Below are 24,242 nucleotides of genomic sequence, written 5' to 3' on the forward strand. Positions count from 1 at the left end.
CGTTGGCGCCACAGCGCCGCACACCCAAATTCGGATACCCGTTGATCGCTTCAAACACCGGCCTTTTCAGACATTTCCTAGTTGAATCCTACTCCCTACTGACGTCCAACCAAAATTCACGGTTTACAGTAATTCGGCCGAATAGTGGGGTCTTGCCGAGGGTTAATCAACGGTTGCGTCCGTATTTGGTTCTAAAACAGAATATATAACGTCGATCGAAAAACTGGTTGCCGTTGTGTCTAGCTAGTCATGCAGAAACAAGAAGGCGCAAGGAGGCTGTAGGTGTCACTCCAGGTATGAAATGCGTTAGGCTTGACCTAGGCATGAACTGGGCAACTAGGACACGTGCAAGAACTGTCCGACGACAACCTGGCTTGCGTCCTTCTTTCCACGGTACTCCGCACACCAGCCTCCTGAGGTCTCCGAGAAACTCACTGAAAGGGAGCAGAAAAAAAGACATCAAGTTGACACGAGACGAACCTACAGCTTTGGACGCCTGATTTCGGGCCACCAGTTCCTTCGAGAATTTTTTTGGAATACGGCTGATGGAGCATTGCGTAATTTCCTACTACACGCCACTTGAATTTTCCATCCGAGGTGGAAATTATCATCAAGCGCTGCGCGTCTAGAACCATGATACTAGTAATCCATACCACGAGAGCCTGCTCCCAGCCACAGGCCGAGGTACCCGCCCAAGCCCGGATCACGATGCAAGTATCGGTGACCGAATCCCGTTTTCAATCACCCGGCCCGTATCTAGGGGGATGTCAACACCACATACCTGAATACTCGCCTACTCTCTAACTTTTACTAAAGACATACGTATCAGTGACTCAAGCTTGCTTCAAGGCATCCGCTCTGTAATCAGCGGGACAGCCACAGCACGGGCCCAGATACCCACCTGATCCAGTTTTGATCACGATACCCACACGTCTATCAGTGATCCATTTTCGCTTTCAAGTATCCGGTCTGCATCCAGTGACCACAGCTATACGAAGGAAAATGCACGAAATCCCAGACTCATCACTTCAATTACCAATCAAAACTACAATCGGTGAAAACGTCATTGTTGGACCATTTCACAGTAATCACACTGGAGACCACCCTCTAACACCATTCACCGCCTTACCTTCCCCTAGGCATGAATTTCATGCACCCTAGTCAGACTCCTAGCTGTCCCATCGTCCGCGACATTCCTACTCACAATGCGTCCCTTCACTTCCTCTCCAGCCGCCTGTTCCCCATCAGCAACATGAAAGCATAAGGACGCATCCACAAAATCCACATCGTCATCGTTCTCCGGCCGGAAAACAGTAACCTTGGTGATTACCTTCTGTCCCAACTGAGCCTTATGCTGCATGAGAAAATACGCAAAGGCCGCTCCATTCGGTGATCCTATTCCCCCCCGTTAGCACACACTATCTCTCTCCCTATCCCCCAATCCCCCATCTCCCTTCCCTTCATCCAAACCAACTCAACCTAGTAGACATAGTAGAACGCCACATACCTAACAACGCCCTCCCCTGCTCCGTCCCCATCCCAAACTCCGTCCCCGGCCACTCTTTCAGCGTCCCCCTCACATCCCTCAACGCACTCGCAATAAGCCTATTCGTAACATCGTTTGAAATCCCTATCATGAAGAAGAACCGCACGTTCGCCACGTGCGCGTTGTCGCGCACCCAGTATCCCCATAGGATATCGGAAAAAGTACGCAAGGCGGGAAGATCCTCGCGGTCCGGGGAGCGCTTGCCCGCGTACCAGAGGGTGCGGGCGGCGGATTGGGGACTTTCGAGGAAGAGGCCGTAGAGGGCGCCGCCGCGGGGGTTGATGGCGAATTCGTAGTGGGATTTCGTTGCCTATTTGCCGTTGTCAACTTTCTTTCCTTTCTCTCTTTCTTGGGAGTTTGTTTGGGAAAGGGGGTAGCTTACACGATACTGTTTCCCCATGCCAGGCACACTATACCACTGATTTATCGCAGCCACCTGATTCCCTCGCTCATCCCGCATCTCCGGGTCCCAATGCTCAATCCTATAACAGTGGTTGTCGCCGCCTTGGACGGCTGATGTGCCGCTGAGACCGAGCGAGCGCATGGCGTGCGGGAAACCCCAGTGCGTGGAGAAGCTGCAGCTGAAGGAGGAGGGGTTGACGCTGCACCAGTGCCAGGCTTCAAGTTCGGATTTTAGGTCGCTGGTGAAGGGGCTGGCGGCTGAGGGGGGGTTGCGCGTGTCTTGGAGGAGGGAGCCGGCGGTTTCGTCGGAGCCAGTTAGGCCGCACATGAGTGCGCCGCCTTTGGTGGTGTAGGTGGTCCATTCGCTGGAGGAGGCGTAGTCGTCATCCCAGAAAGCAGTGGTGAGTCGGAAGTCGTTGGTATCGGGGTTGGGGGATGCTGAGGGTGGTTTGATTACTCGGGCGGCGACGAGGAAGATGCAAGTTGCTGCGCTGATGGCGGTGCTGAATTTCATGATTCCGATCGTCGAGTTGGAATTGACACAATATTCTAGTTCAGCTATTGAAGAGCGGAAGGGAAATAAAGGCTCACTGATGCTTACAGATTTGTAAGTACAGTGCGAGAGAAGGAGTCTTGCATGCGACCTTGGCTGCCCGGACTGGAGTGAAAGTGAAAAGTCATACACGTACGAGCTACAGCTATGGTCAAATCTTGTGCTGTCTCTCAAAGCCTCCAGATTGACCACTTTTAGATTCATCAGGTGTTACAAATACAGGCTCAGTATTGTCAGCTTGTGAGATATGATGAGGAATCTTCTTCAGTCACGTTCGTGAACACAGCTATCCACTTACTCATAAATTCCATGTATTCTTAATCTTCTTTCATACAACCAACAAAATTTCTACCGCAATGGGATACCCTCATCATCACCCGCATCATCATCCATTTCATCACCGCCAAAGCCCTCACTACCGACATCGTCACCCACATCGAAGCGCATAAACTTTTCGTTCTTGGCCTCCGCTGCATAACTGTTAGTATTCCACTCTTACAAACGTAATCAAGAAAAAAAGTGGTAAACTTACTTCCCCATTCAATCACCTGACCATCCTGCACTTCACAGTCCTTGAGTACAGTCTTATCACCATCCTTTGCATCTCCACCCTCCATCTTACACCGCCTACCAAGAATACAATCAGTAAGCTGAACATTGGGACCGACCTCGACGCCATCCATCAATAAACATCTCAGCAACCGTGCACCCTCACCAATCTTGCAATTCGATCCGATAACGCTCTCTTTGATATTGGTCTTCTCCTCGACAATGACGTTGTCGGCGAGTAGCGAGTTCTCTGCTTCTACTCGGCATTTACGTGGGATAGACTCCTTGTGCGCAATCTTGGACTGGTGGGCAAACGGCGAAGCAGCTTCTTTTCCAACCTCTTCAATCGAGGGCAGCTTGGCGAGGCGGAGCGAGATGGTCAACAGGAGGTGGGAATCGTCAACGCGGCGGATAAGAGGCTCATTGGGACCCGAAGGCTGGACGTATGCGAGAATAGGCGGGACGGTAAGTTTCGAGTTTGCTGTGAGTGACTTTGCGGAGTCGGGTATGCTCGACGATCTGGTGACTCTTGATGCTAACGCAGTAGTCGAGCTCTCTTCGTTCTCTACGTTGTTTCCAGAGTATGTGGTGCTGAACTTGGAAACATCGATATCTTCCTCGACCATCTGGGATCCGTGATCCGACTCTTCATTCTCTTCTTGCAATATCTGCCGCAGACCCAACTTCTCGCCCAGGCCGTCTTGCCAACTAGCTTTCGCCCACCATCCCATTACTTCCTCACTTATGCTCTCAAACTTTTCATTCTTGCGAATCATTTCCATGACCCAGTAGGGGAAAATGTAAATGTGCGCGTCGCGGTGCGTCGTCAGCATCCTTATCCGAGCATGCTTTCTGATGAGTGAATGTCGAAGGGGAAACGTCTTTTGTTCTTCGGTAATATCGTTGAGAGTGTCTGTGGGAACCGAGTATACGAGTTTGGAGATGTTGCGTCTTAATGAGTCGGTGGGCACGGAGACGATTGGCTTGGGCAAAGGTGTTGTCGCAATGAAGTCGGTCTCTTCCTTCTTCCTGCTACCCTCACCCTTGGTCTCATACCACACACCCATTCCACCTCTTCGTCCTAGTTTTTCTCCTCCAGCACCATATGCGATCTTGCCGCCGTTGTGATCTAGCCCTCCACTTGCGCCTGCAAATCCGCCCTGTTCGACCATCCATGCGTCCACCAGCGATGTACCGTCCAGTTCGCATACAAGATCGCAAGGAAGTACGATGAAGTCACCCTTGATGGCGCTTTGTAGTTCAGGTAATCGGAAGAGGTCGCCGGTACTGGTCTGGTGCGAGAGACCTTTTGGTGCGAGAATGTCTGGTTTCGGTGAAGGGAGAGTTGTGAGATGTGGATTTTGCGACATGGCAGCCTCGATGGCCTCTAGTGATTCTGGCGGGGTAACGACTGTGATGTCTGCGTATTGTCAGCCATATACTACTTTGTCATCTTTTTTTTCTCCCAACCTACCTGTTACTCCCATGCGATAGCACCATTCCAGCGGGTACCAGACCATAGGCCGGTTGGCGATGGGCAGCAGTGCCTTTGGTATATCTTTCGGTGAAGATGTGAATGTACTGAATGAGGCTCCAGGTCCGCAGAGAATGAGGGCCTGGAAGCCCGGCGGGGGAAGGCTCGTCGCGTGTGGCATGGTTGAATAATTTTGGATGTGTGTCTTGGAGTAGTTCTGGTCGGGTATGGGGTCCAGTAATTTTCACAGTGGCCCAATCGATAAGAAGACAGTCGCATTGGCCTGCGTATCCCAGAGTAGGTGTAGGTCGACCGTCTGCTGACTCCTCTGCTGCAGGTACAGAGGAATGGTGTGGGGGTGTGTAAGAGTCACCCCGCTACGTCAAAAAGCGGACATGACTCGTAACAACAGCCTCGGGCCGCTAACGCATGTGTCAAGCATCAGCCTTGCGTTTTCCCCAGCCACCCACAACAACAGGGAAGCTCTGCACTGCTGACGCTTGAAACAAAACAACTCACGCCCCTAAAAGAAAAAGCAACAACTGCAGGATCCAAGCTACAACAGAAGACCAAAACTCTCCATAGCGACATGACCTAGAGAATGTCGTCTTTCAATTACGACCGTTACGACCGTCGCCAGTCGAGCTCACGCAACCGCAGCACCCTGGGCTTCTATGTTCCTCTGATCCTCACTGTGACTGTCGCGACAGCTGGCCTGGCGGCATGGGTGTGGAGCGCGCGCGAAGACGGGCAAGACTACTCTTCAGACGATGATCTGAGCTACGGCGAAGACAGTGCCCACGACAGGCGAAATGGCACGGCGCCCATGGGCCGTGACCTGGGGCCCGGGGGCGTGGGCGGTGAAGCATACAGCAATGATGCCACTCTGCTCGGCCGCGCCCAGGGAGTCATCCGTCGCACACCCTCGCCCCAGCAGTTCTTCGATACCGTGAGCAAGAAGACGGCGGCCGGCTGGGCGGCTGCCGGCGCTGCTGCCGGCGCTGCCCTGGCCTCGATCCGCGAGGAGGACAAGGACGAGGCCTTTGGCGACCACTCACGATGGAGCGAGGAGGCAGCCCTGAGAAGGAATGTCGAAGCCCAGAGCCGGGACAGCGCAGCAGCCGTAGACGCGCAAACCAAGAGCTTCGCGGCCAGCATGCGCAAGATCGAAGACAAGAACTGGGGCAAGCGCAAAACCGTCGTCCTCGTCGTCAGCGCAGAAAGCCTTTCAGAAAACCACTTCGATGATTCAGCCACCTACCGCGAAGAGAATGCAGTCAGCCTCCTCACGCTCCTCTCGTACTTAATGCCAATCACTAACACTAAACAGACCATCCTCTCCCACCTTCCCGACACCGACTTCTCCCGCATAAAGCTCTTCGTCCTCGTCTACTCCCCCGCCTTCCGCTCCCGCCCCCAGTCCCGCGCAAACTCCTCTCTCGGCGGCTCCTACTCTGCTATCAGCACCCCGGCGCGCACGCCCGGAGAGGAACTCTCCTCCATCGACCCCATTGTGTACACCCCTGCCCCCAGCACCCGCGACTCCGACGCCGCACTCTGGAACACGCTGCACCCGCAGGCCCTGCGCCTTGTCGAGGACCCCGCAATGGTCATGCCGTTTAGCACCCCAACGGGCTTCGTGCACATGCTGCGCCACATTGGCCCGGATCTCGTGTACGTTGTTGATGCGCTGAGCGGCGTCAATGGCCAGAACATTGAGGATGTAAGGAAGTGGGTTGGCCAGACGATTGTCGTTGTTGGGGGCAATGGCACGGGGTTGGGTGGCCTCGTCGATACGGATGATGAAGGCCCGCTGCGCAAGGGCAAGGAGAACGAGCACACCGTCAGGTGGTGGCAGGTCACCGACATGGTGGGTCTGGGTAAAGGCGTCGAGGTCGTGGATGCATCTCGACTTGCTGATGACTATGAGAGGCGCGTTGGCGGACGCGAGTAGACGAGTGTTTGTGTGTTTGCAACCTTTTTTTGAGATACGATGCTTCGCATGGGCGTTTGACGATTGCTTTATGTTTATACCGGGCCCCCCAAAGCCAATTTACGTACTTGACTGAACGAATACACTTATGCCGATGTTTTAATTTTCTTCAATTCGTCATTAAAAACTAAAAAGGGAAGTATGCCCCCCCTTTTTTTTAGACCAGAAACGCCTAATCCACACTCAACACCTTTGGCATAGCAGAAGAAAGATGTCGTAAAACAAGATACCAGGTTGGGAAATGTAAAAGTTAAAGTTTACATGCGGACACGAAGCAAGTACCGCAGCTTAACCTGCGCAACATCATACGCAATGTACTCATTGTACAACAAGTACGCTCCAGACACGTTCGTCTTACCAGGCGGAGTCGATACATCGGGCTATTCAACTCGTCAGTTTTCCTGGGGATCTAGAAAAAAAAAGGCAGAAAAAGCGTCCAACTTACCATGGAACATCCCTTCAGCGCGGGATTGATGCAGCTTGCATCCTTCCACTTACTGGGACCCGTCGAGCCCATTCCCCACGTACTATACTTGCCATTTTTGATCGCATCTTCACCAGCAGTGTACGAGGAATTGGTGAGCTCATGCATCGGGTTGCCCAACTCAGCCTCGCAAAGGAGGAGCAGCGCAGTGCCTCCAGAGTTGTACGCCGCGCAGTAGTTTGCGGATTTGGAAGACATGTCGGCGAGGTAGATACCTTTGCCGAACATGTAGCCTGATACGGGGGCTTCAGGGGGTGCAATGCGGAGACCTTGGCTGAGGATTCCACCGACTGCAGGTGCATACTGGGTCAGTGGTTGTTTCGCAAAGAGTTAATGGAGGAGAGGTACTTACAGTTGGTGACGCGAGAACCGTGCCATAAGAGACGGCGGTTGCTTGAAACCTTGGAGAACTTGCTCTTGTCAAACCGCTCGAATTCGCCCTTGCGTTCGATGCGGAAGATATCTTGGACATTGTAATTGACAGAATGCGTTTTGCCTTTTGAGCAATTAAGGTACTGGTCGATTTCGACAAACTCCTGGCTCTTGTGGTCAAGCGGTGTCATCTCTTCCATGCCGAGACCCTGGAATTGCTTGTCGAGCTTGTGGATGCCGCTGTCGTCCTTCAGCTGGCTCTTGAGCATGGCGGCCGTCTCCTTCATGTCTGACAGACTCTCGAGTAGCTCGATTTCCTTCTTAAGGGCGTCATTGTCACGGATGACTGGCGGACGGTTTCGGCCAAAGGCGTGTGGGATCACGGAAAAGTAGTGGTTGGACAGACGTTCTACCTCTGCTCGTGATGCTGCGTCGGTGTTGTCTAGAAGCACAGATAGCTCCTTCAAGGCTTGGAAACCACGGGCAATTGTCCCCTTGCTGAGCTTGCCCAGTGGCAGTTTGTTTGCATCGTAATTGAGGGCAGACATTGTGGCATCGAAATAATCCTACTTTGGGTGAGCTGAAGGTCTTTATGGCATGTGATCAGGTAACCAAATGAAAAAAGACTTATGCTTACCTGGTTGAAGATGAGCTTCATAAGGTCCTGTGTAGGCTTGTCAAGCGTGCACTCGGCGGGCTTGACGTCTTTCTTTTCGTCGTCCGCACCCGCACCTGTGTCGTCTTCCTCCTCATCGTCTGAGTCAGGGTTGTACGAACGCTCCACGTACGCGTACTTTCCTGATTTTGGCTCTGCACTACGATCCTCCCATTTGAGACCTGATTTTTCCCTGAACTTCTTGTTAAATTCCCTCATGGCATCATGCAAGCTGCCTGAGCCCAACACGGCGCTCGAACCACGCTCACCAACGCGGCCCCAGCGAGTCTGCAGGTTGAGGAATAAGATTAGTCCACAATACATTTAGATAAATGCTGTTTGAGGAATTGCTGCTTACCCAAGTTTTATAGTCTGATCCATTGACAAGAAGCTATGTCCATTAGTCGAGCCCAGGGCTCTTTATAATCAAAGGAACACACCTGGCATTTGTAAAACTTGTCTGGACAGATGAATACAGGGTTAGAATATGTGTCACGGAAATTGTCTTAGACCTATTGCTTACTGTTGTTGGCACTGGCGTTGGTTTGATTGAGTGACGCATCGTATATAGTACCATTGGGGTCGATGTATACCTGGTAGTTTGCAAGAGGGCAATATTCATCTATGGAGATGGCAATCGTCTTTGATTTCGCATTCTGACCATCTCCTACCTTGGCGTCCTCCTTAATCTTAGGTTTCTTTTCTTGAGACTGTGCTGGAGGAGTGGTAGAGGCAGGTCGTTTGTTTGAACCATTCTTCTGCGCCGGAGCTGCGCCAGACGACAGCAAGTACTGTGTTTCATCTACCTTGGAGCCTGCATCAAACGTCAACCTCAACACTTTATTTGCTTCTTTCAAAAGGGCCTCGTGGGACAGCATTATCAAAGTGTTATTGCAGCATACCTTTGGACTCGCATTCGTCCAGCCACTCAATGGTCACTACAGGCACGTCATGGGTAGCCGCGGCTTTGGTCTTGGTCGAGTTGCTCTCATAATCCTTTTCAGTTGCAATGAGATGGGTTGTGTTTGCCGTGACACTTGATGCAATCGTAGCACCCAGCGACGTAAGACGCGACTGAAGTGCGGATTGTGATGTTCCCGGGAAGCGGCCAGAGGTAGCGACGGAGCATCCATCCAGAGGTGGAGCGGCCTTTGGGGTGGCCTTTGGTGCAGCTTTACGAGGCATTGGTGCGGATTGAAGATTGAGAAATGTGATGCAGTCTTCAGCTGCAGCAGCGACGAGCGCCTTTATTTGAATCCTTTCAGGAAATCAATCAGGCGTCCGACCAGACGAGTGACGCGCGAAGGTAGCACCCTTAGGCATCAGCCCAGAAGGGGACTAGCTTGCCATGTCTGCCTGCGCGGCGGCGACGCGCTACCACATGATAAGAAGACCAAGCAAGACACGCACTGGCGCTGCCCAGTCCGTTTCCATCTCAGTCTTTGAGCCCCAACAATGGCATCGCTTCTCACAATACCGCTCGAGTTGCTCGTTGCAATCTCAGCCCTTCTACCGACTGAAGACCTCGGCGCCCTGCGACTGGTCTGCAAACAAACAGAAAAGTCTCTCTACGAATGGTTCTCGCAAGAGTTCTTCAGCAAGAAGCAGTTTATGCTCACGCATACAAGTCTGCAGGCGTTGATTGATATTTCCAAGCACGCCAGCTTCTCCAAGAAGCTGACACACGTCATCATTGCCACCAATGTCTATGAGGAGATACCACTACGCTTCAGGGATGAAGAGGCGGCTGCTCGATACGTTCAAGGCTACGAGGAGCAAAAGGCCTTGTTAAGTACAGGTGTAGACCGCGAAATGCTCTCAGAGGCATTCTCGCGGCTAGAAAACCTCCAGACTGTTGGTATTCGCAACTTCGACTCTAATAAGCGGACTCGCGATGGGAAGAGCTGGTCGTCCTGGGGTGCTACAACAGTATACCGTGAGACAGGAGTCCGGCTGAGCTTTGCGGATCGGGGATCATACTCGCCCGAAATCACGACGCGCTTTGTCTCCCGCATCTTCTCCAGTGTGCTATATGCCCTGGGGAGAGCCAATCGACAACCTCCACAATTCGAGGTGCTACTTCGTCAACATGGACTGCTCGATTCAGCTTTTTTCCTTCCAGACTTCTTTCTACCAACAATCGAGCCTGTCCTGCGCAACATGACCACACTTTTATTGAATGTTAGCCTGGTAATACGCCTTCTGCATACCCACAGCAACGGCGCTTCGGCCGATTTGCACCCAGGCCGTTCACTTCGACATTTCCTAAGACACACACCCAACCTAACGCATCTGCGGTTGAACTTTGAGAAGCACTTGGTCGCTAATAACGAGGCCTTTCTATCGTGGCTAAGCACACCACCACCACCCCCAACAATGCCTGTTTCATTCCTGCATCCCGACCCAGTCGCACTACCGTTGCTAAAAACGCTTGAACTGGGTCAGCAGAGTGTTAGGGCTGATATTCTCACCTCTCTCATTGCCAGATTTGCGCCAACGTTGGAGGATCTCAGTCTCTGGAGAATGAACATCCATAGTTTCACCCACATCCCCATGGGTCACCAGCCAAACTTCTGGAGAGACTTTTTTAATAAGGTCTCCAAAATCCCGCAGCTCAACCTCAATCACCTCAAAGTCGGCATGCTGCAGCAGGACCACTCGTATGTGAACTTTAGGGAAAAGGAGGACGCTAAGCCGCTCAAGGTCAAAGAACACACTGGAAAGGGAATGGATAAGTTTTGGGAAGAGTTGGCGGAACAAGTCTTTGTGGACCGGCAGCCTGAAATACCACACTCTAATGGCGATGATTCGGGTGAAGATGAGGACATGAATGACGAGGAAGAGGAAGAGGACGACGACGAAGGAGAAGAAGATGATGATGACAATAGCGATGTATCTGAGTCTGTTGAACAATACAATGCCGCACATGCGGGTTCTGTATGGTGAAAAGAAGATAGGTGGTTAGGGCCTTGGTGGTGGGTTTGCATACGTACGACATGTCCGGGCATAATCTTGTTCAGTTTGGCGTAAATGATAATGAAATCTTACGGACTCTTTGCATCTCACCTCAATGTCCATTGCTTGTGCTGCTACGGACAAGCATAGTAGCTTGGAAGATGTTGCGTGTTGATGCACATGCTTCGCCACTTTGAACAGTGAGAGAAACGAGTGGATTAGTGCCAATCGCCGTGTTCCTGCTCACACAGCGCTTTTGAAAAACGCGTGGAGCTGATGTGAATAAGGCAGGATTTTGCGGGGTAATCATGGTATAAAAGTCGCTCCTATAAGACACAAGGATGTTGACCGCTTCGTCGCCGCTACGTACTCGACCCTCACTTCACCTTGTCAGTGAGCACGCTCTCTGGCAAATTTTCTGGGCAAAGGTCACAGTCAGGCAGCACTCTCCGGCTTTGCCCATATTCCGTGCCAATTTGCGATATTCGATGTTGTGAAGGCAGCGAAAAGCCGCGGTCAGCCACCGGTCAACAGGCTAGCCAATGAAAGGGCCTTTAGGCCGCCAGATGGCAATCCCTTCACTCCAACTACCTAATGGACCCGAAACAGGTGTCATCCATCTCGTGTCACCTATCAATAGCTTTTAACATCATGTCGGCGCCCAGCTGGGCTGCAAATACTACCGGGACACGATGCTGCACACACGATGCATCTGGAGAAGTGCAGGGGTGGGGTCGGACAAGAGCACATGACGACAAATGCGCTTCGACACCCACGACGTCTCATCGTCGGGCTCACCATTGTCTTCACCCCTCACTCACGCCCTCTCGGTGGCATAAGAACAGTGTCAGCACATGGTGTGCAATTCCAACGAACAAGGCGGGACTAGAATCGTTTTGAGCACCTCAAAAGAAAAACCGGTGCTGCTGCACGGGATTACTTGACCGGATCTTGGCGCCTGCACGGTTTCGGGGGCTTCACCGGTGAGCAGCTCACACAGCACTAATAGAGCGACCGCGCCTCCGCCGATGCGACAAGTTTTGCATTCGCAGTGTTTCTGCAGGTCGGAAAAAGGTGCAACCATGCAAGTTCTCGACGCGACCAGTCTTGCCGAACGCCTCAGGTGGGAGGACCAAGACTACTGGCTGCACCTCGAGGCCGAGACGCCGTTCGACAAGTACCCAGGTAAACACTGTCGCTTCTCGACCTGCTGCGCGTCATGCTAACATTGTCCAGCCAAACAACATGCGCGGCGCGTGCAAGAAAAGATGGGCATCGAGCATGGGTTGATCTATCTTCCAGGCCAGCCGGCGAGGAACAACGAAGATAGCGACATGCCAGCTCCCTTTCGCCAGCGACGATACTTTTACTACTTGAGCGGGTGCGTTGCGCCCCAGTCACTGACTGCTTCATTCATGTGCTGATAGTGGCAAGATGTAATGAACCTGACTGCCACATGGCTTACGACGTCCAACGCGATGTCCTGACTTTATTCATTCCGCGCATCAATCCTGCGCGCGTCATCTGGAATGGCCGTGGCTCCACTCGAGCAGAGGCGCTCACTAAATATGACATTGACCAAGTGTTCTACACGGACGAGCTACAGTATGTCATCCAGGAGTGGGCCCATGTCAATCGCCATGCCGGCGTTTACGTCTTGCATCCATCTTCGCGGGTACCAGGCTGCGATAATCTTGTCCCTCGCACCGACTTTCATTCTCTTCAACCAGCCATGAACATGTGTCGCATGATCAAGGACAGCCACGAAATCAGCCTCATCAGGAAAGCGAATGACATCAGCTCACAAGCGCATCGAGAGGTACTCGAGAACATCCTCAGCTTCAACAACGAAGCCCAAGTCGAAGGCCTCTTCATGGATGTGTGTATATCACGCCAGGCCAAGCAGCAAGCCTATGATCCCATTGCCGCATCCGGACCGAATGCAGGCACTCTGCATTATGACGCAAATAATGAGAGCTTTGCCGGTCGGCAACTCATGTGCTTAGATGCTGGTTGTGAGTACGAGCTGTATGCTAGCGACATTACGCGTTCTTTCCCACTATCTTCTTCTTGGCCTAGCAAAGAAGCCAAAAACGTCTACAAGCTGGTTCAACGCATGCAGGACACGTGTATTGAGAGACTAGGTCCTGGTGTTAGGTATCTAGACCTGCACATTCTGGCGCATCAAATTGCGATCGATGGTCTGCTGCAGCTTGGAATCCTGCATAATGGAACAAAAGAAGAAATCTACAAAGCAGGCACAAGTAGAGCCTTCTTTCCCCATGGGTTGGGACATCATGTCGGCTTAGAAGTCCATGATCCGAGCCAAGCAGATTTGATGAGCATCCGAAGAGGCAAGCTTGTCACTCAACAGGTTGGTTTGAAATGTGCAATATGCGTCGACAGCTACTGATACTCCATAGGCACCTTCTCTTTATCCAGAAAACTTTCACAGCCCAGTATACAATCCCGAGACATGTCGCGCGCCAGCAGATCCTCGGAGCAGCCATCTTGAGGAAGGCATGGTGGTGACTGTCGAGCCTGGCATCTACTTCTCGGCCTATGCTTTGCAACACTTCTATCTCCCGTCGCCGGTCCATTCAAAATTTATCAACACTGAAGCACTGAAGCGCTACTTACCTGTGGGCGGAGTTCGCATCGAAGATGATATTCTGATAACTGCTAGAGGCTACGAGAATCTGACCACCGCTCCCAAGGGCAAAGAGATGCTCGAAATCATCAGACAGGGCAGGTCAAAGGTGAAAAGTCCACTAGATCGAACAGTAGCAATCTCACAGGGAAAAAGTAAAGAAGTAGAAGTGCCACTCTTACGCGCACCAGGAATCCCAAAGGAAATACTGCAACTTGTACAAAGACCACTCACACGATCTGCAACCTTACCAGCCGACCTAAAACATAAGAGTGTGGAACTTGAGCCCTGGGCAGAACCATCACTCTTATCAAATTTTGGACGTTCCATGACTACAGAGGAAAAGATTGAGCAGTGGCGAAAGAAGCACAGTTCAAAGCCAGCACCATCATCGCCTACAACAACCATGAGGAAAGCAACGTCCGTTTGTGGCGATAACAACCCGGGGATGAAGCATATATATATGGGTGATGCCTCTAGCATGTCTTCGTTGCCACGAACAAATCCCAAGTCTATCGACTTGTCTGCTTGCAAGAACTGTGCCATTCTCGTTCAAACGCTTGATCGGCTAAGGCAAAATCTTGCATCATCAGCGCAAGGGTCACCAGTGCCAGTGGCAGTAACCCCTCAGAAGGACAACATATTAAGCCCTGTTTTGGAACTCGGAAGCAAGGAGATTAAAGTGTCGACTGGCACGCCATCAGATACTCGTGAACATGGAGGCAAAAAGAGAGAAGAACTATGCTCAAAACCGCGCTCTCACCCAAGTTTGAAGTCGAACCAAGCGGAAATGCAGTCCGCTACACAACACACACAGTCCGGGCTGTCACCAAAGGCTAATGCTTCGGAAGAACAACTTGCATCATGTTCTCCTCGTCCCAAAGATCCAGCCACGCAACCCCAACCTGGACCATCTACCACGGTATCACCCTTGTCCTTGCCATCACCGAGACCTCAACATCCCGGTGCAGAAGCAGTCTCGGAAGTGGAGATGGTACGAAGGAAGCTGGAGTCATTACAATCCAGGCTTAGCCATCTTGAACAGCGCGGGCAGCCTACACGGCCTCCCATTCAGCGGCCTTCAATGCCAAACCTGATGTCACACAATCTCTGAACTGACATACTGCGTGTAGTGCATTACTCCCAATGGAGAAATGTGATGCACGGCCCCCCTTTTAATTTTCAGCATGTATCGTGTTGGTAATAACGGGCGGTTTCTTCCTTAGGCTCAATGGCGTCGCTCCGGGAGGTACAGGTGTCAAGTGCGCTTTTTCTAGAATAGCATACCATACGTTACCTTTTCTTCTTGCGTTCATTTTAGCATATCCAATATACGTTTAATCATCAGGCAGAAAGAGATGTCTTGCAAGTTTCGGTGGTTTCTGGTGAAGACTTACTGGTATTGCGTCGGATGTTGTAGAAGTTCTCTGGAGAGTGGTCTCTGTATACACGTACACTCATACCTACAAATGGTTGGCCCAGCAATGGCTTGCCGAGGTCTGTACAGCCTTGTCATTTGTCTGACCCAAAAAAGATGTTACAACTATCCAAGCATTGCGAAACTCCAGCCAGGCTGGGTTTCTAGACACCGTGGGGCTGACGGGCCGATATGGCATAATGATGTGCAGATGGTAATACTTACGCGGTGATGCTAGCGAGATGGGGTTGCCGGGAGTCGACGATACAGTAGTAGTCGATCGCCCCGCATCCGATTTTCATGTTCAAAACCAGCTCGCGCTCGTCTTCCAATCTTACCCGAAATCGCAACACTCGAGCTTCGTAAATGTCAACAATGCAAGCTACAACAGCCAGCGCTCGCGCTACCATTGAGACGTTCCATGCGAGACTCGCTGCAGCCGAGAAGCAGCAACATCAAGCTTGGGAACAACAGGACCAACAACAATTCCAGGACATGTACAGTCCATGCAACTCTTCATCAACATTCCACGATCTACAGTGTGGACACAGGATCCAGACTGAGTATACTGCAAGCTGTGGCGGGCTCTGCGCACGCCCTGTACAAGGTTATCCGTTTGTCTGTCCAACATGCCTCATCGACGTGGTGCGCGCCGAAGTAGCTCTCGAAGGGCTTACTTTGAAGCTGAATCATAACGAGGCGGTGGAGGGTGCCGGATCGAGTCAGGAGTCGGAGGTGCGCCGTGTTGCCGAACAATATATCGCAGCCATGCTCCGACGAGGCTACCGGGCGTGTAAGGCGGTCGCCAAGTTTGACGAGCCGCGTCTCCAATTCTTTGACGAGTTTATGCGACAGGATGGTTTCGGCGGCGTAGAGGAAGAGTGCAATAAAGAGGAGCCAGTCACCCCTCGCAAACGGCCAGGCACGGCAACGGCAAAAAAAGCAAAGCAGAACGGTTCGGATCAAACACCTCGAACGTTGGACTTCCGTGATTCTGCTACCGGCAATGCTCCTCCAGAAAGGAAAAAAAGGGCTGATATGAACCAAGCAGCCGGTGGCGCCATGGGTGGAAATCCTAGCCAGTCTGTTGAGACATGGGTCAACCTTCCTCCTGAAAGCGCGGCCACAGAGGCGGTACGGAAGGCGATGGAAGCTTTCAGTCTACTCTAAGCTCTCAAGGGGAGAGAAGTGCAAATGTCGTTACTCGAGCAGATCCGCCAGACCGAAGATCACTATATGCGAATACAGGGCGAAAAGTATACGTCAATGTCAAGAAAAGGGACAGGCGCGCGGTGGGGGCCGAGCCATCAATGTCAGCCACCCGCCCTGCGGCTGAAGTCAGCGATCAAATCAAACCGGTGAAGAAGAACAATACGGGCATGGAGTCCGTCTATATACCAGGAAATCATTGGCGGGACATTGTCCGGATGCTGGGGAGAATGAGATGGCGGTTGGAACAAAGCGGAACGTCCTCGGAATGCTTGGCATCGAGCCGCACTCTCCTGATCTGAGCGCTGGCGTCATGCTCAAGACCATGCTCATTAATATCCTTTGTTAAGACCCAAGACGGACATGAGGCGAAGTGAACACTCGCCGAACCGTAGAGGATCGGTATATCACACCAAGTATTCAGGGGGTTAGCGTTGAGAAATCTGTGCGCAGCAGGATCGTGATCATGACAGAACCTAGTCAAGCACTCGGGTTGATTCTTCCTGGGCAGGGCCATCAACATCACGCACGCCACCCTTTTGGCGAGATCTGCAAACGATATTCTCCATTGTTTCCAACTACTGTTATCTGTCGCCGAAGTTGAGCGGGATGTCTCGTGACGAGAGTCTCATCAGCCGTCTGTGGTTGGGTAGCGATGGATTAAGGTTTGACAGGGACCTGCCGACCACCATCAGTAACTTTATTCAGCACGTTGTCAGCGCGCTGCCGACAAATCCTGCTCGATGGTGTTGACTATTAGTGGCTCAGGCACGACCCTTTTGTGGATCCACCTTGAGGCGAAACATGTACGTCGAGGTTTCTGCTCGCCTAGGCCCTGTTCAGAAGCTTACTTACTACTCGCGTAGTCTGCCGCTTCGGCAACCACCACACCCACCCACCACCGTAGAGTAGGGACGAGAGAATACGAGGATGTGTATACACAGGTGTAACTACGATACAACGATTAACTTTGCCGTATCAGCCGTGTCTCTCAGTCACGTGCTGTCAGCTATATCCCTGAACAAGCCTCCTGTACCCATGGCTCGGTTGCAACATGTATGGATCCTCAGGGTGACATCGAAGCCGTGTCTTGAACCACAAAAAAACCTATTGACTATAACACCATAAACTATTCGAAATGGATACGCTGGTGAATCATAAGGGCTTAGGCGAAGAAGCCACTGTCCGGCCTGAGGGTAGAGCCCGTTCCAAGAACTGCAATGGCCAATTCCTAAAATGATTGCTCGACCATCAGCCGCTGTAGATCGACAAGAATGCATGGTGAAAGCACGACAGCATGCTAGCCCTTCTGGTTCTAGCTGTTGCAAAGTCGGCAAGCCTACTCAGAATAGTCAAAACCGAAGACATGTTGCCTGATTATATGCCGTATTGGGGCGTTTTGGACCCTGGACTATGTGCAGCCTGGCAACGCCAATACGCCATCATGTTTCGCATGCCACGTGTGGTTGCTAGATGAAGACATCCAGGCCCACGAAAAGAACGTTTGAATACAGTCAGCGTTAAGAGCAAGGTATGCATGCCCAAGTGGATCCTATGCATCCGCCCGCCTTAGCTCTCTCTCGCAATTTTCATCCGCATCTTTAGTCAATCCCATCAATGCAGTAGTATTGACTTTTTTTGTTCTCCCTCTACAAACAATTTACAATACGTATTGTCCAGTTTCAAGAACCATGGATAGGGTCACCGGAATTGTCATGTTCCCCCTCCCGAAACTAAACTAGCCGTGGAAACAATCGACTAGGCACTCTGCATGCGGGTACAACACGTGGATCAGTTTCCGAGTGAACAGGGAATGTGTCGCGACATGCCGTTGATCAATCTACTTGCGTTTGGACTAGCGTGCGCGGTGGATGTGAACCCCACATAACGCTAGAGAGTCATTGGCCACACCGGCCATGGTCTGACTGCCGTATACTACATGCTCATTCCCGCCTTTCACTGCTTGTGGCTTTGAACGACGCTTGACTTCCCTTTCGCTCTCCTCGTCTGCAAAGTCCGACAGTCCCAAGCCCGCATACTTTAGCATGGACGCCTACAGCCAAAGTTCCCATGCTGCCGGCCTTGTCGCTCGTGGTGGAGGACTTCACCCTCCGCCAGAGGTCCTGTTGAACTGGCCGACACCGAATTACGTGGACCCTGAGGAAAGAGGATGGGCGGCACCAATTGTGCTCTTGGTGTTTCTGGGCATAACGTTTCTCGTCTACGTTGCGCGCATGTGGGCCCGAATCGCGATATCGAAGAACACTGGACTGGACGATATCCTCATCAGCCTCTCCATGATACCGCTGTTTGGATTGACAATAGCAACCGTGCTTGGTAAGAATCGCGTTCACGTGCCAAGATGTCGGCTGACGAAAAAAAAAGGCATCCGAATTTACGGCTATCAATGGCATAGCTGGGACCAAACAACTGAGACTTTGGTCACTTCACGACAGGTACGTCGGTGTGCGCTGCATTTCCGATTTTTGTACTTGCTGACTTTGTAGATTGCTCTTGCTATTGAACTTCTCTACATGATCTCAACGTCACTAATTAAAGTCTCGATTCTATGCTTCTATCGCCGCATCACGGGACGTCTCACGCATCAGTTTGTCTACTGTAAGTAGAAGTCACTGTATATTGTGATGAGAACACGCTCTGATATTTCATGTGCAACAGGGGTATATGCTACTATTGCATTTTGCGTCATCTACGGTGTTGTGTTCACCTTTGCCATTCTCTTTACCTGCACACCAATCGAGGGGTTCTGGCGTTACTTTGACATATCCTGGAGAATTCAGAACGAGTTGGTGTGTCGCGATGAGGGGGCACTCATTGTGGCATGCGCAGCGATAAGCTCTGTTCAGGACTTCATCATCTGCCTGCTTCCTGTCCTCTTGATCTGGAACCTGCAGATCAGCAAGCGTCAGAAGCTCGCACTATGTGGCATCTTCGGCATGGGATTGATTACGTGCTTTTGTGGCCTAATGCGTACATACTACGCCACAAAGCTGTACTATTGTAAGCTCATTGCTAACCTGATTGGTTGGTTCAGAAAGCTAACGCTTATAACACAGTCACATATGATATCACGTGGATTGCCTACTATGGCTGGATCTGGACAAACCTCGAAGCACAACTAGCCGTCATATGCGCCTCGGCCCCCTCCCTAAAGGTCTTCTTCAACCGCTATCTTACACAATATACCTCACGCGACGGATACACTGGAAACCTCAGCCGCGGAAAAACGCCCGAAGTAGGATCAAAGCTGGCATCGAATGCGTTCGCATCAAAACACTCGCAATTTTCATCACACAAATCGCAAATCCGTGGGGGCGATGCTATATCCAGTGAAATTCCGCTAGATGGCATCCACGTCAACCACAAACTCCAGATCAGCATCGAGGAGCGAGACGACAGCAGCCACAAGAGTTTCGAGAGCACAAAGGCATTGACTGAACTGCCGCCGACCCACCTAGCATGGCGAGATAGAATAGAATGGGCAGAGAGCTGCAGGAATGTTTGTGCTGCTTTCCGACCAGGCAGCATGGGAAACCCTGGAGTCCGATCTCGCGACGGCGATCTCGAAACCGGTCGCGCTATTTGAGTTTGAGAAAAAAAGATGCTCTTTGTTTTTTTGTACAACACTCCCTTTTATTTTATTTTTCGAGCTTGATACCATTTGCATGTTTCTCTCTCTCTCTCTCTCTCACACACACGGCGTATGACTTACCTAAATTTGACGAATCTTTTCGACTTTTACACAAGGGGCTCCTGGGGACCCTTTTTTAATACTTGGATTTTCATAGAGCGGGGACGATTGCATGGAAGACATGTTTTGGGCGGTCGTCTTAGATACTAAACTTGGATGTGGAAACAAGGCAGATGCATAAAACATCACCTATAATATATCACTCTAGATACAGTTCTCTTACACTGTACGCGACAGGAAACTATGTTAGACAAAAAATCAAAATCAATCTACAAACCACATACAACCTTCCCAAGACACAAAGAAAAAAAAATCTAAACTTAAGCTACCAGCTGTCTAAATCCCTCAGCACAGATCCACCGCCTCACGCGGCACTGTCAACTTGTCAACTTGTCACCTGTCACCCCCCTACCTTCCAAGCCGCGCAAAAAAAAAGACGTGCTCAACCCAAGAAACTCGTCCTAGTTTCATATTACGATAACCCGACGATCACCTCACTAATGCGGGGGTAAATTTTCGTCCGTGTATACCTTGTACAACTAGTGGCGGGGCGTAGAAAAAAAGAAGGGCCGATGGGACACGTGGGTTGAGGACTAGTAGTGGGAGGGAATTGATCTACAGCGGTATGGAAAAGGGAGAGGGGATGAAGATCATGGATTAATCGATAGTTTCTACACTACAGCATCTCCATTCGGGGAGTTTGGGGGGGTAGAACCGCGCAAGATTACGTGTAGTAGATGGAGTTATTCTCATAGTAGAGCTTTGCGTACCTCCTCCACCTCTTCCAAATTCCCACATACCAGACCCCCCCTCTCATCCGTATCCCGCACTGCAACATCGAGTATGCGATTTCCCGTTGCGGAATCCAGGGCCGCGCCACCTGCACACTCGACGATGAGGGCTATAGGTGTGAGTTCGTAGAGGCGGCGGAGTTTAGCTTTGCTCTGGGGTGTTACGGGGGAGATGTATACGCCATGACCCTTGACGAGTGCGTGAACGATATCCGGGACGAGGCCCCCACTATAGCGTAGTGTGTATTTTTGCTGGACAAAGTGCGTGATGAGACTCATGTACTTTGCGTCGTCGGCTGCGGCGCGGAGGTTGGCAGGGGCGAAGTATCGGGTTTTGGTGCTGGAGGGGGAGGCTAGGTGGACGGTTGGGCGGATTACCTGGATAGAGCCTGAGGGGGAGTATCCGACTTCGAAGCAGGTGGATGGTGAGTTGGGGAGGCGCAGGGCGACGATGGCGGTGGTGCGGGGACCGAGTACACCGAGGATTGAGGCAATTTGGTGTGTGGATGGGGGGGAGTGCAGGGCTGAGGGTCCGGTCCAGATGCCGAGGATGGTGCCTACGCTCCAGTTTGGCGCGATGATGGAGGAGCCGTCGAGGGGGTCGAAGGCTAGTGTGTATTGTTCGGTGGTTTCTGAACTAGGACTGGGATTTTCTGAGGACTTCTCGATTGGGTCTTCTTCGCTGCTGGCGGTAACTATGCTAGGGCAGTCTTTGATGCTTTGGCGGATGGCGTCCTCGGCGAGCACGTCGACGTTGAGTTGATCGTCGCCGAATGCATTGGCGGTGCCGACTTGGGTTACGCTGGGCGAGGTGCGTAGATGGCCGGCTATGGTGTGCACTGACTTCAAGAGTGATGGTAGAACAGAATCGCGGAGCTGTGCGTGCGAGTCTGGTATAAGGTTTTGAAGATGAGTCGCGAGGTCAGTGCCGGATGCCATGGCGGGTATTTTGTGCTCCGGATTGATTTGAATTTTTTTATGTTTGGACCAGGCGCGTTGTTGACTTGGATTGATATTGCGATATTGTTGATGCGTCACATGTAGAATGGTCGTTGAAAGTAAGAAATTCTCCGCTAGTGCTATCCCATCTATGCTGTGACGTAGTAGTGGAGTTGAAGTCCGCAGGCCGAGTAGCTCCACTGCATCCCTGCTTAGTCCATACCCTTTTGTGCATTTCCGGATATCTGCGACTTGAGTTCCTACAGTACTATACAGCAATGACTGACTTTACTAGCTTCAGACCAACCAGTGCGTACGACGTTGGCCAAGATGCCGTGGCCTACCGTTACTGTCCGAGGCGCGGGGTAATGAATCGTAAGTAGTACGACAGTGGGGTAGGCATACCAACAGATTTTTCCCCCGATCATGCCATTATGCGTCACAGGCTCAATCTTATATAAATGATCCTTTGGATCGTATTGCCTGAGATCTAACCACGTCGTCGGGCCACCTTTAATTATACTTCTCGCTTCGCTTCAATCCCGAAGAAGCACGATGCCGCAGATTCTCAAGATCGCAGCCGCGCAATCTCGCACCCTCTCTACAACAGCCCAGACACTCTCAGCCCTTGAAAATACCACCAAACGCGCTGCATCTCAGGGAATAGATATCCTCTTGTTTCCGGAAGCGTACTTGGGCGGATACCCTCGCACTTGCTCGTTCGGTGCTGCGGTCGGCGCACGTGCGCCCGAAGGTCGCGAGCAATTCCTGCATTATTTCCACGATGCTGTCGATCTAGGAGACACTCCAAGTGGCGCAGGCGAAGAATGGATTGACCGGAAGCTTGAATTACCAAAGGGAAAGGAGTATAGAGGTGATGGCACGAGAGAAGAGCTGGAGAGGATCGCCAAGGAAACGGGTGTGTTTATCGTAACAGGACTGGTAGAGAAATCTGGAGGAACACTGTATTGCGGATCCGTTTTCGTAGATCCAAAGAGAGGTGTTTTGGGTAAGAGGCGGAAGGTGATGCCGACAGGCAGTGAGCGCTTGGTATGGGGGATGGGCAGTGCGAGTACGCTAAGGGCAGTAACGACTGAGATCAAGGGCGTGAAGCTGTGCATGGGTTCGGCGATTTGCTGGGAAAACTACATGCCATTGCTGAGGCAGAGTCTATACAGCCAGAACGTCAATCTTTGGTTTGCGCCGACAGCAGATGCGCGCGACACTTGGGCTGCGTTGATGCGGACGGTTGGGTGCGAGGGTCGTTGCTTTGTTCTCAGTGCAAATCAGTGCGTCAAGAAGAAGCATCTTCCAGAATGGATAACAGGCGGATCAAAAAATGAAACAGCCCGCTCACCGAGTATCGCAAGTAGCAGCGGAGTCGGTAGAACGATCCTGCAACAAAGTGGTGGTGCTGCGCGCCGGCGAAGCACCATTACCAGGACAGAGGACGGCCATGAGATCTGCTTACCACTTCCCAAGGGACAAGATGCAGCGACTAACGGCGACTCATCAGCTATCGACTCCATAGAAGAAACCTCCAGTATCAAGCCGCAGCCTTTCTCGCAACTTCGGTCATGGTCCGCAGACGGTGAAGAGTTTGTCTCTCGTGGTGGCTCAATGGTCGTATCGCCTCTTGGTGAGGTGCTAGCTGGACCAATTTGGGAAAAGGAAGATGAGCTCCTTGTCACAGAAGTTGATTTTGAAGATTGTGAACGAGGCAGACTTGATTTTGACTCTGCGGGAAGCTATTCGCGCATGGATAGCTTCAAACTCAGTGTCGAGGGTCTTGACCTGAATCCGCCGCCAATGTAAGATGTAAGAGACATTTTTAAGAAAACAGGGTATCAAAATTTCATTGTTCTATCTCTTCTCTATGTGAATCGAGTGTAGTATAGTCTTCACTATTTGTATCAATGTAACGCATAGGTTATGAATACCCAATCTTCTGTGTAGCACCTATTTGTAAATTCGGTAAGTCAGTCTTCCCATCAAATTTGACTCTTCAACCTTGACTTAAAACTTCAATATTTTTCCTAATCTCACCAAAAAGCAAATCCAGCCCTGTGCGGAAACGCCAGTTCGCAAGTTCATCCGTGGCACATCGTCCAGGTCACCTCCTTCAACCTGGACGCACCCTCGAAGTGTGCTTCAAACTGTAAAACTACCAACATGACTGCCCGGAGGGAGCCAGGATTTCTCTGTCCACAGTGCCATGAAGCATATCAGATCTACCTATAAGACGCACAGGAAGAAGGACACGTCAACTATGTGAATATGGGTGATAAGCAGACACATAAATCTTGTGGGACTACGGACGAAGTGCGGAACTCTATCCAGTCTTTCCGTTTTGATCCCTTTGTCGAAGGTTCAAAGGACGATTTCAAGTTTGAAGAGGCGGTTAAATGTAGCTAACGTATCTGTATAGCGAGTGGCTCAGTATAACTAGCGAGTGGCTCACGGTGCCAAGACCCCATCAACTTCCCCCATTACATGACTCTTGCACGCGATGTCTCAACAACCAAGTGATACTCTAGCTGT

The 24,242-nt window shown here is 51.3% G+C and overlaps 10 protein-coding genes across 10 annotated transcripts; 6 read left to right on the forward strand and 4 right to left on the reverse strand.

Moving 5' to 3' along the window:
* Positions 1-1,135: 1,135 nt before the first annotated feature.
* Positions 1,136-2,462, reverse strand: COCCADRAFT_8228 (uncharacterized protein; the record flags this gene model as incomplete). Its single annotated transcript, XM_007717919.1, has 3 exons — positions 1,136-1,395; positions 1,508-1,856; positions 1,929-2,462. The coding sequence occupies 3 exons, from the start codon at positions 2,460-2,462 to the stop codon at positions 1,136-1,138; spliced, it is 1,143 nt and encodes a 380-aa protein (XP_007716109.1).
* A 387-nt stretch (positions 2,463-2,849) lies between these two features.
* On the reverse strand, positions 2,850-4,705 carry COCCADRAFT_106135 (uncharacterized protein; the record flags this gene model as incomplete). The annotated part of the gene is made up of 3 exons (XM_007717929.1): positions 2,850-2,971; positions 3,034-4,470; positions 4,525-4,705. The coding sequence occupies 3 exons, from the start codon at positions 4,703-4,705 to the stop codon at positions 2,850-2,852; spliced, it is 1,740 nt and encodes a 579-aa protein (XP_007716119.1).
* Positions 4,706-5,125: 420 nt separating this feature from the next.
* COCCADRAFT_40061 (uncharacterized protein) lies at positions 5,126-6,478 on the forward strand (the record flags this gene model as incomplete). Its single annotated transcript, XM_007717930.1, has 2 exons — positions 5,126-5,800; positions 5,855-6,478. 2 exons carry the CDS (start codon positions 5,126-5,128, stop codon positions 6,476-6,478), a joined length of 1,299 nt encoding a protein of 432 aa, XP_007716120.1.
* Positions 6,479-6,774: 296 nt separating this feature from the next.
* Positions 6,775-9,213, reverse strand: COCCADRAFT_8231 (uncharacterized protein; the record flags this gene model as incomplete). Its single annotated transcript, XM_007717920.1, has 8 exons — positions 6,775-6,897; positions 6,963-7,291; positions 7,354-7,939; positions 8,011-8,316; positions 8,387-8,419; positions 8,469-8,488; positions 8,552-8,842; positions 8,931-9,213. 8 exons carry the CDS (start codon positions 9,211-9,213, stop codon positions 6,775-6,777), a joined length of 1,971 nt encoding a protein of 656 aa, XP_007716110.1.
* Positions 9,214-9,483: 270 nt separating this feature from the next.
* On the forward strand, positions 9,484-10,974 carry COCCADRAFT_29369 (uncharacterized protein; the record flags this gene model as incomplete). Its single annotated transcript, XM_007717922.1, has 1 exon — positions 9,484-10,974. One exon carries the CDS (start codon positions 9,484-9,486, stop codon positions 10,972-10,974), a length of 1,491 nt encoding a protein of 496 aa, XP_007716112.1.
* Positions 10,975-12,065: 1,091 nt separating this feature from the next.
* COCCADRAFT_29370 (uncharacterized protein) lies at positions 12,066-14,747 on the forward strand (the record flags this gene model as incomplete). Its single annotated transcript, XM_007717923.1, has 4 exons — positions 12,066-12,168; positions 12,220-12,364; positions 12,418-13,357; positions 13,407-14,747. 4 exons carry the CDS (start codon positions 12,066-12,068, stop codon positions 14,745-14,747), a joined length of 2,529 nt encoding a protein of 842 aa, XP_007716113.1.
* A 678-nt stretch (positions 14,748-15,425) lies between these two features.
* On the forward strand, positions 15,426-16,220 carry COCCADRAFT_29371 (uncharacterized protein; the record flags this gene model as incomplete). Its single annotated transcript, XM_007717924.1, has 1 exon — positions 15,426-16,220. One exon carries the CDS (start codon positions 15,426-15,428, stop codon positions 16,218-16,220), a length of 795 nt encoding a protein of 264 aa, XP_007716114.1.
* Positions 16,221-18,304: 2,084 nt separating this feature from the next.
* On the forward strand, positions 18,305-19,866 carry COCCADRAFT_106177 (uncharacterized protein; the record flags this gene model as incomplete). The annotated part of the gene is made up of 5 exons (XM_007717931.1): positions 18,305-18,596; positions 18,645-18,715; positions 18,767-18,878; positions 18,939-19,280; positions 19,337-19,866. The coding sequence occupies 5 exons, from the start codon at positions 18,305-18,307 to the stop codon at positions 19,864-19,866; spliced, it is 1,347 nt and encodes a 448-aa protein (XP_007716121.1).
* Positions 19,867-20,720: 854 nt separating this feature from the next.
* Positions 20,721-21,701, reverse strand: COCCADRAFT_106148 (uncharacterized protein; the record flags this gene model as incomplete). The annotated part of the gene is made up of 1 exon (XM_007717932.1): positions 20,721-21,701. One exon carries the CDS (start codon positions 21,699-21,701, stop codon positions 20,721-20,723), a length of 981 nt encoding a protein of 326 aa, XP_007716122.1.
* A 555-nt stretch (positions 21,702-22,256) lies between these two features.
* Positions 22,257-23,516, forward strand: COCCADRAFT_106140 (uncharacterized protein; the record flags this gene model as incomplete). The annotated part of the gene is made up of 1 exon (XM_007717933.1): positions 22,257-23,516. The coding sequence occupies one exon, from the start codon at positions 22,257-22,259 to the stop codon at positions 23,514-23,516; it is 1,260 nt and encodes a 419-aa protein (XP_007716123.1).
* Positions 23,517-24,242: the final 726 nt, after the last annotated feature.

The sequence above is a fragment of the Bipolaris zeicola genome, assembly GCF_000523435.1.
Source record: "Bipolaris zeicola 26-R-13 unplaced genomic scaffold scaffold_203, whole genome shotgun sequence".
Taxonomy (NCBI): domain Eukaryota; kingdom Fungi; phylum Ascomycota; class Dothideomycetes; order Pleosporales; family Pleosporaceae; genus Bipolaris; species Bipolaris zeicola.